General features: G+C 33.0%; 1 protein-coding gene, 1 long non-coding RNA gene and 1 pseudogene across 4 annotated transcripts; 2 read left to right on the top strand and 1 right to left on the bottom strand.

Annotated features, from left to right (window-relative positions):
- Positions 1-2,813: 2,813 nt before the first annotated feature.
- LOC121228856 (uncharacterized) lies at positions 2,814-3,993 on the bottom strand. The gene is made up of 2 exons (XM_041111864.1): positions 3,985-3,993; positions 2,814-3,737 (listed from the first exon to the last, which is right to left on the bottom strand). Exons 1-2 carry the CDS (start codon positions 3,991-3,993, stop codon positions 3,078-3,080), a joined length of 669 nt encoding a protein of 222 aa, XP_040967798.1. The 3' UTR covers positions 2,814-3,077.
- A 54-nt stretch (positions 3,994-4,047) lies between these two features.
- Positions 4,048-6,860, top strand: LOC107958429 (uncharacterized). 3 transcript variants are annotated; one of them, XR_005927095.1, is made up of 5 exons: positions 4,048-4,226; positions 4,461-4,540; positions 5,580-5,699; positions 5,878-5,943; positions 6,462-6,860. It is a non-coding gene; the product is annotated as an uncharacterized lncRNA (long non-coding RNA). The 3 variants fall into 3 exon arrangements; XR_001700620.2 differs by lacking the exon at positions 4,461-4,540; XR_005927094.1 differs by having other exon boundaries at positions 4,048-4,540.
- Positions 6,861-9,318: 2,458 nt separating this feature from the next.
- Positions 9,319-11,144, top strand: LOC107958430 (dof zinc finger protein DOF3.1-like; annotated as a pseudogene).
- The last annotated feature ends 4,273 nt before the right edge of the window (positions 11,145-15,417 follow it).

Raw genomic sequence — 15,417 nt, 5'->3', positions numbered from 1 at the left:
TTAAATATATTTTAATTAAAATATATGATTTAATAAAATTCTTAATATTCAATATTCTTATATGAATTTACTAAAATCATAATATATAATACTATAAAATATAATTTAAAATAATTATTATTAAATATAATTTAATATTTTTTCTAAATATTTTGTAAAAAGAAATAAATTTACTGGCAGCTTACTTAGTGTTAAAAGTCAAATTAAGCTGCAAAGAAGAGTAATTTGTGTTAGTGAAAATTACATTTCTCTAAGATCCTATAAACTGTGGCAGCATATACTCATTGAAACATTTATAAATTCCAACTTTAAATATGAACTTATGGAAATCAAAGGCATTTATGCAGCAAATATATTATGGTAATCTAATATAAATTTGCTGCTTTATAGTGAGCTTGTTAATTTTGAATAACTTTAACACTTCCACACTCCTCAAAGTTTTACAAAACCTATGGCATTCCATAAACCAACAGCATCTCTCTAATGCTTCAAACAAACAACATCAAGTAACCCGTCCTGGAGCATGCGACGAACCAAAACCGTTTCCCGATCGCTTTTCTCATGAGTCATCATATTCTGGATCTGCTGTACAATCTGCCAACAAACTGAAAATTAGTACCATGGCAACAAATTCACCATAATCGATTCTTCCATTCTGTAGAAGCAGAAAATCTTGAACATAGCAAACCTACATCAACAAAGAGTACAAGTTAAGCAAAGATTCAAAATCTTGAACATCTAATCCCGAAAGTAAGTCTTCAGCATCATTTACAATCTCACCTTTTTAAGTGATGCCTCTGACATTCCTATAGGTTGATAAAGATCATCTCCACCACCAAACGCACAAATAGAAACCGCAACTTTGCAACTTTGCATATAACTTTTGTCTTCATCAGATATTTTAAAACCACCATTTTCATTATAAAAACCGCAATGAACCATAAATATGACAGACCATGGAGAAGTTAGAGGAAAACAAAAAGGGTGGTGCGCACTTCAGGGCCAAACAGCACCAACCACCAGTTAGGGTGCTGAGTTTGGCTGACTTGGCTGAAGTTGAAAGGATCAAAGGTCCCCAGGAGTGGCAAAGAGAGTGAGACAGCCAATTCTATGGGGAAAAGAACACAGAAGCTAATATTAACTAATTGGAATTCTTTCCCCTGTAAATTTATCTATTTTTCAAAACTAAGACTAGTCAGCATTTACTTAGAAATAAGTTCTTTAATCTCTTCTCAAAACACAAGCGTGATCACATAACCAGCAAAAGGGGATTGTTGTTTACTCACCTGTAGCTTGTGGTTATCGCCAACAATAAGGGGACGCTGATTCACTCCCAAAAAGAATACACACTCACGACAATTGGCAATGCAGACCCGTTTTGCAGCTATAATCACATGAACTCTTTCACAGTGCTCGACTCGTACTGCCTACAATTAAAAAATCATATAATATTCATCCATGAATCAAAATTATAATTACTGGAACAGGAAATGGATTGATATTTTAGGGGTCCAAACATCAGGTTGATTATCTATCAAGAAATTACTATAAAATCTGGAAAGACAGGCAGTGGGTGGAGCAAAAAAGAGTGTTCCCGTAAGAGAAAAATAACTGAAAACAAGAATACCAAAGGGAAAACCATAAAATTTAACCAGCATCAACATTTAATGACTTCATACAAAGATCAAATGAGCTTATACCAGGCAAGGCAAGAAAATATCTTTTATTGATCTAACAATCTTAGCAATAGAAAGTGATTGCATGCATCTGCATGGCCATATTTTATTTTGTGCAAATTCCCTTTAGTTCAAATAGCAATGAAATTCAGCAGGGATGAAGAGAGACTATTATTCTACAAGTCTGGATCTGAATTAGCAAAAATGGGAGCTGCTCGGCTTAAGAAAACTCCATCAGATCCCTTATCTTCAAATTGAATCAGAAACCCAAGGTGCTCAAACCCTTCCATAGATATAACCTGAAGAAACAGTACTTATGTGAATAAACCAAGACAAAATAAAAGCTAATAACAAGTAAAAAAATGGAAATAGAGTAAGATATGTAAATACAAGAAAGACTTATCAAGAATACATGGTAATAGAGTTACAGCAGAGAGGCTGATAACAAGGAGGAAGTAAAATAAAGAATACAACCAATCAGAACATAATAGAAAATGGGGCACAAAGCCATACATGTTAAGAAAGGAACAGAGAATAGGAACGTAAAGAATAAAAAAAGCACCAAATTTATATTCCGAAATGTTACAAGGAAAAATTCAGCTCAAATCTGTGATTGATTGCTTAAAAGCTGGCAAGGTCTTTTGTCCTGTTTTGGTTGAAACTGCCTACATTCTTATTTTGGCCATGCGAATAAGGCTCCCAACTTCCTCTTGCAACATAAAATCAGGTTTAACACCAAAACAAACCAATTTTAGGTTGCAAACCAACCCTAAAGCAAGGCAACTAATGCATAAAGAGAAAAAAAGAGCACAATAATGATTGCATTGTTTCATAACAAATAAAAATGCTGTTCTGCCACTTGCCAAGCTATATCATAACACAAACCAGGATATGCCTTCAAAGACTAGAACATAAATTGCTACAAAGTAAAGACTATAGCCTACAGCTATAACTTCGAACAGCGAATAGATATATAATTACTGCAAAATTTTGCAGACAAGGTGAAATCCGTATTAATGAGATGCTCTTTTTTCTGATAAGACATAATGAGATACTTAGCTGGATAGAAAATGGGACAAACAAAAATTATAGCAAATCCTACTGCCTTAGGTACTAAATTCAAATGAAACCATAAAATTTATCATCGCAAGTCATAGAGTGCCAGCTGCATTAATCGTATTTTACAGCAATCCTAAAACAGCAGGCAGATGGAAGCAATAAAACATGAACAATCAAACCAAGCAATTTAAGACATTGGCTCTCAATTAATTTCATTACATTTGCTAGCAGCACCCATCAAAATTTCTTACTTAAATGCAGCAATGCATTGGATATAGAATTAAAAAGAAAAAGACAACAAATATTACAAACAACTCATAATGAAGACCAACTTCAAAGCCATCAAAATGCAGCAATGAATGAGGTGGAAGGCCAAACATCAGCAACCGCAGCTGCATCCTTATGCGAGCGCGGCAAAAGCCTTTTATACGATTGAATGTACAAAAACAGGATCAGATCAAGCAAATCAGCACCAACGGAATCAACATCGTCGAAGCGCGAGGTGACGAGAAGGTCGGATTCGGAGTGAAGCACCGAGGCGAGAGTGTCGAGGACGAGACGTGCATGGTCCAAAGAGATCTCGAGGGCGTCAGCGAGGGCCGCCGAGTCGACTCGTTGAGTGGAGGAAGATACGAGCTTTTGCTTCAGAGAGGTTAGGGCCTGGAGTGGGTCAGTGAATATGAGCTTCTGGATTGGTAGGAGGCCGTTCTCGAAAGGCTCGCGTCGCGGGTGGAGAAGAGTGGTCGGACTTGGATTCGGAATCGAAACAAGGGTCAGTAAAGAAGGTCGACTGGTTGAGAAGGCAATCGAAAGAGTGGCAGAGCGAAAAAGAAAAGAAAGGAAACGGAGGGAACAAATCGGCAGCAAAGAGGCGTAATGGACTGGGAGGAAATCGGCAGAAAACAAAAGCAAAAAAATAAGGAAGGAAATCGGATGAAGGAACAGAAGAGAAACAAGGGGATGGGGGGAGGGCAAATCAGGGAGGTGATGTTCAATCGGTAGCTAATCTGGGCAAAGAGGGGGGAATAGAAATCGGTGGTTTTCACCGATTAAGAAGGTAATGGATTAGGTGCGTATTATCAATACATCAAACCAAACGACGTGTTACACCCGGATTAGGTGGGGCCCACCGATTAGGGGTGTATTGGCTATGCCAATACACCAAACCAAACAAGCTGTAAGTGTTATTTTTTTTTCACTGTTTAGGGGATAAAGACACCTTTGTTATTAGACTATGGTAGCATATTACATGTGACATTTTTGTTGTTTTCAGGAATTTGTTTACTCTACACTGTACAATGCTATATAGGCTCCCTTTGGATGCAACTGCATCTCAGTGCGTTGGCTGTTTTAGGCTAAAAAAAAAATTGCAACTGAAACGTTAGTAAACGCAAGGCTGTTTGGAAAGCATTCTTCAGTGCGTTGAGAATGCATTTCACCTCACCGGAGGCTTAATTTCAGACTGGAGCCTTTTGTTCCAGTGAAAATTGGGTAACTTCAATTGTTTTTTTTTTTCCTCTTTTACCCATATATTCTTCCGTTGCATTCTTCTTCAGGCTTTTCTGATGTTTGGTTACCCTTCTTCTCCCCTTTCCCCTTCCCCTTGGGTTGCAAATCAGTGTTCTTGAATTTTCTGTGTTTCTCTTTTTTTCTAATTGAAATTTTCATTTTTTTCCTTATTTGGTTTTGCATTTTTTTTAAAATTCTGTGTTCTTGGATTGACAGGAGCAAAAGTTCTTGATCGGAAGTTCAATAATAAAACTGTCTTGCTTCATTTCCATTATTTATTGCTTGGTTAACATTCTGTAAGGCCTTTGTAATTATGCTTCAATATCGTGTTTCAGTTTTTTTGTTGATTATTTTCTAATCTTGAGTTTCCCCTGTTCTGCATCAGATATGCATGTACTATGAGTCCATAATCCATATTATTTCAGTGATAACATGGGATGTACTGAGGACATTGTTATTTGATCCCTCTTTTTTCTTTTTCTCTTATTTAAGGGACTTACATTTGTTATGCTCAGGTGTAAACCTTGATGGAATCTGTTTTCACTTTTCTTTCTCAGAGAGTTTTTACATAGCTTTATGGCTCTGTAATGATGGTCATTGGAGTATATCCGCCCTGTGGATTTTTGATCTAGCATTCTCGTCTCCCAAAAATATTTTAAGTTTTACATTTTTCCTTTTATTTTCACTGGGCTTTGGGAGAGGTTGTTAAAACTTTTGCAAAACTAGTGAACTTTTGTGGTATCTACCAGATTGGTTCAATGCCATTTGCTTATTTTCTTGGCATATGGTGGAAGTCGTGACTCGTGAAAAGCATTAAAAAATAGCTCGTTTTAGTATGTATAACCTAAGTTGTCGGATTTTGGATCAGTTAATATCCAGAATCAAAGAATCACTGCAAATGTGATATATTGTTCTTATGGTTCCTTGCTATTCTGTAGAATCGGTGAGTTTATTTGCTATTCTGTAGAATCGGAGTTGTTCTTATGATCAATGTTGCAAACTTTTGCTTCTAAAGATGCTTGCAGTGGGAATTTTTATTGTTAGACTCCTGTGACTTCTTTTATGACTCTTCAATAGTCTGATCAATAAAGTCTTTGTTTTGAATGGTTTTCTTTTGTTGCAAAGGATGGTGCACAGGATGAATTCAGTTTTATGCTGTATTTTAAAATGCTATGCTGTCTGTATGCTGATCTGCATTTTATTCTCTTGTGTTCTTTGTCTGGTGATGTTCAAATTGTTAGGGAGCTTGTTACAAATTTGTTAATGGTTTTGTTTATTAATGTTTTCTCTATTCATTGCCTTGGCTTTTCTAATCTATTCATCCTTATTCTGCAGCATATTGAAGACTTGACTCAGGAAAAGTTTTCACTGCAATGAGCTCTTGAGGCCTCACGTACATTAGCAGAATCTTTGGTTGCTGAAAATTCATCTTTGACTGATAGTTATAACCAACAGGTTTGTTTCCAAATATTAGATTAGCAGCATTACCGGCTGTTATGGTCATGATATGTTTTTTTTATCAGTTCATCGTGCTTCTCCATTGCAGCACTTTCTGTCATTTTATTATCCTAATTTGTATTCTCAATCCTTCTTAAAAATCTCTTAATTATCTTACATTTACTTTTCTCCCCAGAGAAGCATTGTCAACCGGCTAAAATCTGACATGGAGAGCTTACAAGAAGAAATCAAGGCCCAACTGGTTAGTATTTACTATATTTAGGTACTGGTAGTCACTTCAAATTGTTAGAAATAATTGAATCTTATATAACTACATACCACTTTATGTCATATGGTTAATGCAATGGTGTTTGTATGGCATGTGTCATGTGTGCACATATGCACATTGGTTTAGACTTGTTTGTGCTTAGATAAAGTTCTATCTAAAAATTGAGATACCTACTGCTGTCTATTGCATCTCTGGTGGTACCCATTAACCAAAAAATGCAGTACAAGGAACCCTCTTGAGGTTGTCCATGTCTATGCCCTTTGATCTACACTTGAAGGGGCCTTAAGTAGTGCTATCCCAAAGTTATTAAATATTGGGTTTGTTTCGGTTTTATATTCAGGTTGGCCCTCTCAACCTATTGCCTATTGGTTTTAGGTTAGATGCTTAATAACTTTTTATCTATAAAAATGATCCTAAGGCTGGAGCTTTTCCATTTTTCCTGGATTCAATCAATAAGTCTTTGTTTTGAATGGTTTTCTTTTGTTGCAAAGGATGGTGCACAGGATGTTGTTGAACTTTGGCCTGCAATGCAATAGGAAACCAGCAGCAAACCAGCGTGCAAACCAGCATCCAAGCTGAACCAGATAAGCAGCAGCATTTTGTTTATTTTGTTCATTTGTAACTTGATTTAGTTGCAATGTAATTTATACTTAAAGTTAGTAGGAGTAGTTGTTGATTTATGTTTGATGTTATAGCTGGTATGTCAGCTACATTTTGTTTGTAATTCTATCTAGGCTTTAGTCATGTATCTTATACTTGACTCGTTCAAGCTTTTGATGGTTTTTGAACCATGAACAATAAGAAATGAATCAGATATGTTGATGAAGAATTGAACATGTGGTTTCTATTGGATTTCTTCTGAAATTAAGAAATGAATCATTTTTCATTCATCATTGCATTGCTTCATCTTTAGCTCAAATGTGAATCATTTTGCATTTTCTCTTCTGATGAATATTCCAATCTATTGGACAAATACACTAGTGTGATGTTGGAAACATGGATCTAGATTTGAATTGTATGCCTTGGGTTTCAATATAAATGAAGCAGAAATTATATATTTAAATTTGATTTATTATATAAATAGTAAGAATGAAATGAAAAGTATAAAAATATTTTGAAAATATGAATGTTACATTTTTAAAAATATTTTATCCAATTTCTGTTGAAATAATGTTTTGATTGGTTGTAGGCTAAACAGGGATTTAACAATGCTAATGTTATAAAGTCATATTTTGACGTCTTTAATCTTATATTATAACTCCAATGTTAAACTAAATCAAACTTTTTATCACCCCCAATGTCTTATAATATTGTATTAGTAAAACATTTTAAAGGATTTGGTATGTAGGCAAAATTTCATACAAACATAGATAACGAAATTAGTTCAATTGAGTAACACTGTTAAACCTTCTTGTTAAATTGAGCTGTTCAGTAACTTATGTGCTAGGAATTAGTAAAAACCAGCAGTAGCATATTTATGTAATTGTAATAATTCATTTTTAATTATTTATTATTGAAAATAAATATAATTGTAATAATTTTTAATCATTTATTAATTTTATAATTGTTAAATAATTTTAAAAATTTCTATTATATATCATTTTTAATCTAATGTCCTTAAAAGTCATTTTCTATTTTCACCTCACCGCTACAGCTGCGTTTGAATCCAAACACACACTCCACCGCTGTTTCTAATCTCACTGCTACAGTACCCAATCTCACCGCTACAGTAACTAATCTCACCACCACCGCTGTTTTTAACCTCACCGAAGCTAAACACACCGCCCATCCAAACTAAGCCATAGTTTAGCCAGAGATAACGGTACGTTTCAAAGTTATCAAAAATGTTTTTGCTTATAAAGTAGTAAATATTATTACAATTGCTTTTTTTTATTTTTTTATACAAAGTTTAAAATTATTCATAATTTATTTCAATTTTTAAATAGTAGAATAAACATTAGAACTCACATCTTATTATATTGGTAACAATATTGGTACTGTCGATGTTAATCGAGTTAAAATTTAATTAAATTTATTATATTTTTATATAAAATTTATAAAAATATAAATATAATATGTTTATAAACAGTTAAAGTTTTCAATTTAACTGGAAATGAAAATTTTTAACATTTAACTTTTTAAATGTGTTTAATAATTTTATTAATTTTTATTTAATATAAAAAATTCAATAATTTTTTTAATAAGATAAATAGGATTAAATTATTTTATTTAATTTTTCTAATAAATTATATGTAATAAAATAATATATTAATATTAATAGGATTAAATTTAAGAAAAAATTTAAAACTAATATTAATTTTATCAAACAACTTAATTATGTTCAATATTTAATTTTATTAATATATCAAACAACTTTCTAATATAAAGTCAGTATTTATGAAATTTCAACTCTTAACTATCCTGCACTTAAATTTTCAATTTATCAAGTAACACCAAGATATCATAATTTTTAAAACCATTTTAATCATGCTAGTTTGGTAGGAGTGTTATTTTTTACGTGTATTTTAATATATGAGTTAGCAATAAACTAATTCAATTGATAATATTTAGTCATTCCTATAACTTGTTTTTAGCAAAGAAATGGATTTTTTTATTTATTTACTTTGAAGATGTCTTATTTTTTACAAGAGTTATTATTCAACATTCTAATTTCAATTTTAAAATTGTACTAAATATTTTTATTTTATTTTATATCTAACTATTGTAATACATACATAACAAATAAATCTTTTTTCTAAATGAAATTTATTTATTATTTATATTCAACGGATGGTTAATATCATATTAAGAAAATATAAAAAATTAACACATTTACAAAACAACAATAATAAATATTTATGTTTTTCAATGATTTTATAATTACTTTTAAATCGATGTTAAGTCTCTTATTGGGATCTCAAAGTTCAGTAATATGTACAAATCAAATAGCTTAAATTATAACTTTAAAATAGGTAACATATATAAAGTATTTAAGCAATAAATTTAATTGTGTTAATAAAGTTGAGATTTTTTAAATTCAAATTTTTAGAAAAATAAATTTTTATTTTATTTTCAAAATTTTAGAAGAGTTTAAATCCTTGATGTTTCATATAAAAAATTTTCCATCACACTATCATTTGGGTATACCTTTCATTTTATGATGTAATGTGGGGTAGAAAGGTTTAACTTGGGCGCATATTTTTTTATTTACAGAAGAGATTGAAAATACTTGGATTAGATCATAAGAGCAATTAATCAGATTGACATATACGGTCTTCCGACCCACGAAATATTTCTAAACAAAAGTCAACGAACACCAATATAAAACAAGAACACTAGCAACATTCCCAAAAGGATCTAGGCATAAGAATATTTAAGGGCGCTGTTCACAAATATTTTTGTAATAAAAACTTTGGGATTATTTTTAATTAATTACTGCATTATTTAGAGAAGTTGATTGAGCCAATCCCAGACCCCAAGACATTCAAAGATAGAGGAAGAGAGGGATAAACAGTGTCTGGTCTCTTTATATTTGAAAGTAAAATGGCCACTCTCAGGCGGAGAGAGACGCATTTTATCAAACTCTTCATCACCCAAATATGTGTTCCTTCTCTCTACACTTTTTCAATCTTTGAATTCCTTACTTTATGTTACTAGGTTGGTGCTTGTTTGTCTCTTCTCTTTCTTTTTTTTTTCTTTTAATCACGAGCTTCATGGTTTCTGATTTTGTACTTTTGATGAACTGGAAGTGTATGTTTTGCTTCGTCTGTCTGATAGTATGAATCCCAAAAGAAAAACATAGTATTCCTTTTTGTCTTGTTTTCAGTGGCCTTTTTTCGCCACTTCCCAAGCTTGAAAGGTTAACAGCTTTTCAATTCCTTGAAATTTGGATAAAAAACACCGCTTTCTGATCCTCGAGCCTCAAAATTCCATTTTCTTCCTTTTTGCTGTCCATTGTCATCTCATAAGCAGAAAAACCGGAACGAAACTTTATCATCAAAATTTGACATAAAGTGATTAAAGTTGACGTTTTCTTTCTTTTATGTTTACAAATCTGGGAAAATTTTGATATCTGTTACTCCTTTTGAGATCACAAGGATTAATCGAAATGCAAGACCCGACGGGTTTTCAACAAATGAAGGCACCGGTTTTTCCAGAGCAGGAGCAGCTAAAATGCCCGCGCTGTGACTCAACCAACACTAAATTCTGTTACTACAACAACTACAACTTAGCTCAGCCCCGCCATTTCTGCAAGAGCTGCCGACGTTATTGGACCAAAGGCGGAGCCCTTCGGAACATTCCCGTCGGTGGGGGCACCCGCAAGAACTCCACACGCTCCTCTTCCTCGGACAGTAGCAGCCAACCCAAACGCCAGTCTAACCCCGCTCCGGACTCGATCCGTAACCAAAATCTCTCTGACTCCTCCCCGCCGCCGACGATTCCGCAACAGGTTCTTCTGAGCTCGGCGGTTCAGAATTCGGTTTCGGATGCCGATCAGACCCGGATGTATGTCTTGTCGCTTGATCATCAAGCAAGGAAGATGACGGATAGCGGTGGGAGTTTTAGCTCGCTGCTGGCATCGAGTGGGCAGTTCCGGAATCTTCTAAACGGGTTGAATCCAAATGGGTCGGGTTCAGAAACAGCACACACGGACGATTTTGGAGGGAATTTGGCTTCGGGTCGTGGAATCGGTCCTAGTTCGGATCGGGATCCGAGATTGAGAGAGAGCAGTAACAGTAACGATGAGAGTTATTTCGGTGTACAGGGGGTGGTGGCGGTGGGGATACAAATTGTTGGACTGGCTGTAGCAATGGCTGGCCTGATCTTGCTATTTACACTCCAGGTTCAAGTTTTCACTAGAAATTAATAAATTTCACCACTTTCACTTTGTTCTAATTATACGGGTGTATTCAGTTTTTTTTTTTTGAGAATAGTACTTAGGTAATATGTATTTTTTATATTAAAAAATTGCTATGCTATAATAGGAGATGAAAATACCAGAAAGACTTGAACGCTACAATTATAGAGATATTTAGGTTTTCTTCTCAAACGTGGTATGAATGATAGTAGAAAGAGAAGAAAAATGTGGATGAATTAGGATTTTGTTGCACTTCTGTTGGAGGTGTGGTGTGAGAATTGGGGTTTGTGCTTATAATGCTATCTTATTGGTTTCACTGAGGGGTCTTCCCCACTCTTTGAATTGGTAAGATTTTAGGATCTAACATTCAATTTGGCTTTAACTGGTTTAATAATTTAAGCAGATTAAATGAGAGATGTATCGTTTATAATCTGATCTTGATATAATAAATGCCTGATTAAGTGGTTCAATCATTCATCAAAAATTATATACTTGAAATGTAAATCTCAGCTTGTAAAGTATCGATATTAGTTTAATATTGAATATGTTTGATTTAATCTGATACTGTTTCTTTTTAAGTAATAATGCCTGATCGGTCATGTCTTTAATTTATTCAAAAATAAATTTTGATCCATTTTTCTTTAAATATTGGTGTTTGTATGTAAGTTATAACTACATGTATTAAAAAGAAGAAGAAGCTTATTTTAAAATTTTTAATGAGTTAAAAAGCACTTTCTTTTAATAAATGCCATGGAGTGGGGAAGATATGGAAAATCCAATCTCAAAAGATCAAGCTCTACACGTTTAAAGTGTTTGTCTTTCAAGATCTAGACAAATCCTTCAAATATCTTTATAAGATAAGATTATTTAGATTTCTCTTAACCAAAAGTAAAAGAAAAATCGTTATGTCCTCACAAAATATCATCTTTTGCTAGACTACCAAATTTTATGATGAAAAGAAAATTTCGATTTTGCAGCTTTATTACGAAAATAATCTTGTTTTATTTTTAATAAGTATTGACATTTGTTATAATTCGATTAATATGTACATTTTATTAATGTAGAAAGATTTAAGTTTAAGTGCGTTAAATCATTATGTATTTACACTTAAGGTAAAGAGTTTGATGACTAAAATTTATGTTAAATCAATCTCTTTTATAAAAAATCCTTCTTTTCTTTTTGCACCAAGACAAGGAAACATTGATTGAATGGGAGACGTAATTGAAAATATACCTTATTGACTTGATCATGGGTCAGGTAAAGTTAATGCAAAAATTTTAATTCAATTTTAGGTTTGGGTTCGACTGTATTAAATATTTTTATATAAAAATAAATTTAAAATATAATACATCAAATACAAAAAAATATTAAAATAAATGTTTCTCAACAAATTGAAAATACATTAAAAAATTTTATACTTAAATAACACTGAGATAGTTGTAACTTGACAAACACATGCATTTAAAATAGTAATAAATTTAATAATAAAACAAGAATTATATAATATTCAAATAATAACAACAAAATAATAACAATATAGTAACAAAATGATAGCAAAACAACATCAAAATGGTAACAAAAAAACAATAAAACATTAATGAAAAAAAGTTGAGCAAATTCAAACCAAGTCCGGACAAAAAATCTTATCTAAAGCCTAACTTATTTAAGAAAAATACATTATTATTTTGTTTAAATCTATTTTTTAAATTTATATTTTTTTCAAATCATTTCACTTTTTAAACAGGACTTCGAATCGCTATACTCTATTTAAACATAATTTCAACACCACCACCCTAATAATTCACTGTACCACTTACAATGTGACTCCCTGTGCCTCTATAATAAAACACATTATCTCTTGCAAGGTGTTAATTGGGATTGTGTTCCCACTATCGTTATTATCATTATTATTATATAATAAATTTATTATTATTTTTCAACAGCTTTGCATTTGTTAAAGAGTAAACTACAAAAATAATTACTTTTGTTTACCTCAGATTACATTCTAGTCATTTATATTTAAAATGTTACGTTTTAATCACTTATGTTATTATTTTGTTACAAAGCGATCACTCTTCCGTTAAGTTCTGTTATCTATCTAACGGTAATCCTACGTGGCAGTCCAACTAGATTTTAACTGCCAACTAGATTTTAAGTATATCTGTTAATACATACTTCATTCGGCTAAATTATACATTTGAGTGAAAATTGTATTATTTGTAAAGTTCTTTCTCTCCTTTTACAATGCCAATTGAGTGAAAATAACTGTTAACTATAAGACAAAAGATTCTGATTTTTCTAGCATGAAATTGCTCATATTATTTGGTAATTAATTTCAAATTTCGATTGCAACTTTTGTCCAGAAAAATTATTTAGCTAGAAAAATCAATTGACATTGTAAAAGGAGAGAAAAAAATAAACAGGCGCTGCATTACTTTGATATTGTATTTATACATTTTTTTACTTCAACTGGTTGCTGATTTGGCCTGCAAAATGAAAGTAATCAATTTAATTTCACATGTGGTTGTCTTTACCATGAATACCTCGAGCATAATTTATGAAAATTTTACTCTATAAGTTTGCTCCACAAGATATATATTTTAGGTTATCTATATATATTAGTGTGAGGATGAACATTCTATATGGCTTGTTATAAATTCGAGTATTAATAACAACTGTACGATATTAAAAAGTTTCATTAACTGTTAGGATCGTCCCGATTAAGCAACGAACAAGTAAAAATAGTAGAAGAAATTGAGAAGATGAACACACAAATTTAACGTGGAAAAACCCCTCAAAGAGGATAAAAAACCACGGGCAAAGATAATTTTACTATAATAGCAAAAGAATGAAGAGTACAAAAGATGGAGATAAAAACTAAACCCCGAAAACCCGAAAAACAAAGAACCCTCAAACGTAAACACAAAATTCTCTGAATGTGTTATGAGTTCTAATCTAATGGTGTCTCTTAATTCTAAGATTGTAAAGGAGCCTATTATAGGCTAAATTAGTAAGTCAAATAAACTATACTAATAAATGCTAAATATATTATACTAATAAATACTAAATCTTCTAGAAAGAAAATATATTTTGTTTAACTTGACTTGCAAGCAATCTCTTAGAATTTGGGTCACATAATTCTAACAATCTCCACCTTGACACAAATTCTTTCAATGCCATCTTTGCCAAAACCCGCCACAGGCCTATCTTGAACTATGCAGGGAATTAACTGAGTCGAATCTATGCTTAGAAGCTGGAAGACTTCTAGCCTTCGACTTGTGCACTGCCAAATCAAAACTAACCCGGGTCTGATTTCACGAATACAGTGCCCTAACTTTTCAAAACCTGCATCCAAAAGAGAACCTCTCTTCAACGAAACGATCATACCTTTTCCCTCCTATGACCAAGTTGTCTCCGCTTCAAATGAGTGACTTTGACTCCGTAACGGACGAGGGACGTCCGATTTCACCGGTCACTGTAGAACCTTCCAGAATATAAAGACTGCCGGTTCTTTTACCTTTTAACAAAACGAGAGCTCCACGAGATACTTTAATGTCGCTCGACTCGATGTTGATTCTGCATCCTTTCAAGTCTAAAATACTCAAGGAGATGAGATTCTTTCGTAAATCAGGTACATACCTGACATCTGAGAGTGTCCAATCGTCCCATCGTGTATCCTAATTTTAACAGTACCAATTCCGATTATTTTACTAGATGAATCGTTTCCCATGTGCACAACTCCACCTTCAACTGAACTGTATGTGGAGAACCATTCTCTATTGGGACACATGTGGAAAGAACATCCTGAATCTAGGATCCACTCAGACGTAAGCTTGGAGTTATCGCTCGTTGACACTAACAAGAAATCATCACCGCCTTCATCGACCAAATTGAGCACCATGCCTACATCTTCCCTCAACGTTATATTCAAATCAAACTCATTGTCGAGTTTGTCTCTACTCAACAAATGACCCTTCACATCTTCGAACGAGACTTTGTCTCTGCCATAAATCAGGTCTCCCTGAAAGACTTGTATGAAGAGGGTAAAGAGCACAATAATAGCATAGCTTGAATCTTCATCGTCAATATGAACCTCACGTTCTTTAAATTATTTAAAAGAGTAATGAATTGACTCATGTGATCTTTAAGAAGCTCACCTCGTTCATAGCGAAACGTAAATAGACATTGTTTCAAACACTAACGGTTAGCCAGAGACTTAGTCGCATAAAGAGTTTCTAACCTTTTCCACAAGGTGAATGAGGTCTTCTCCATCAATTACCTCCTACAATACTGTATCGGCGAGGCACAACTGGATTGCAGACAAGGCTTTCATCCAAGCTTCTTCCCATTCTGTTTGATTTAGATTCTCAGGCTTTTTCCCCTGTAACAACCTTTTTCACAGTCATTTTGAACTAGAATTTCCATCATCCGACTTCCACAGATTGAAATTTGTCTCACCATCGAACTTCTCAATTCAAACCTTGTTGCTGCCATCTCTGACCGGGCTGATCTATGAAAGTTAAACTAGCTCTGATACCACTTGTTAGATCGTCCCGATAAGCAACGAACAAGTAAAAATAGTAGACGAA

This window comes from Gossypium hirsutum, chromosome A05 (genome assembly GCF_007990345.1).
Source record: "Gossypium hirsutum isolate 1008001.06 chromosome A05, Gossypium_hirsutum_v2.1, whole genome shotgun sequence".
In the NCBI taxonomy this organism is placed as follows: Eukaryota; Viridiplantae; Streptophyta; class Magnoliopsida; order Malvales; family Malvaceae; genus Gossypium; species Gossypium hirsutum.
This window is presented reverse-complemented; position numbering and strand designations above follow the sequence as displayed.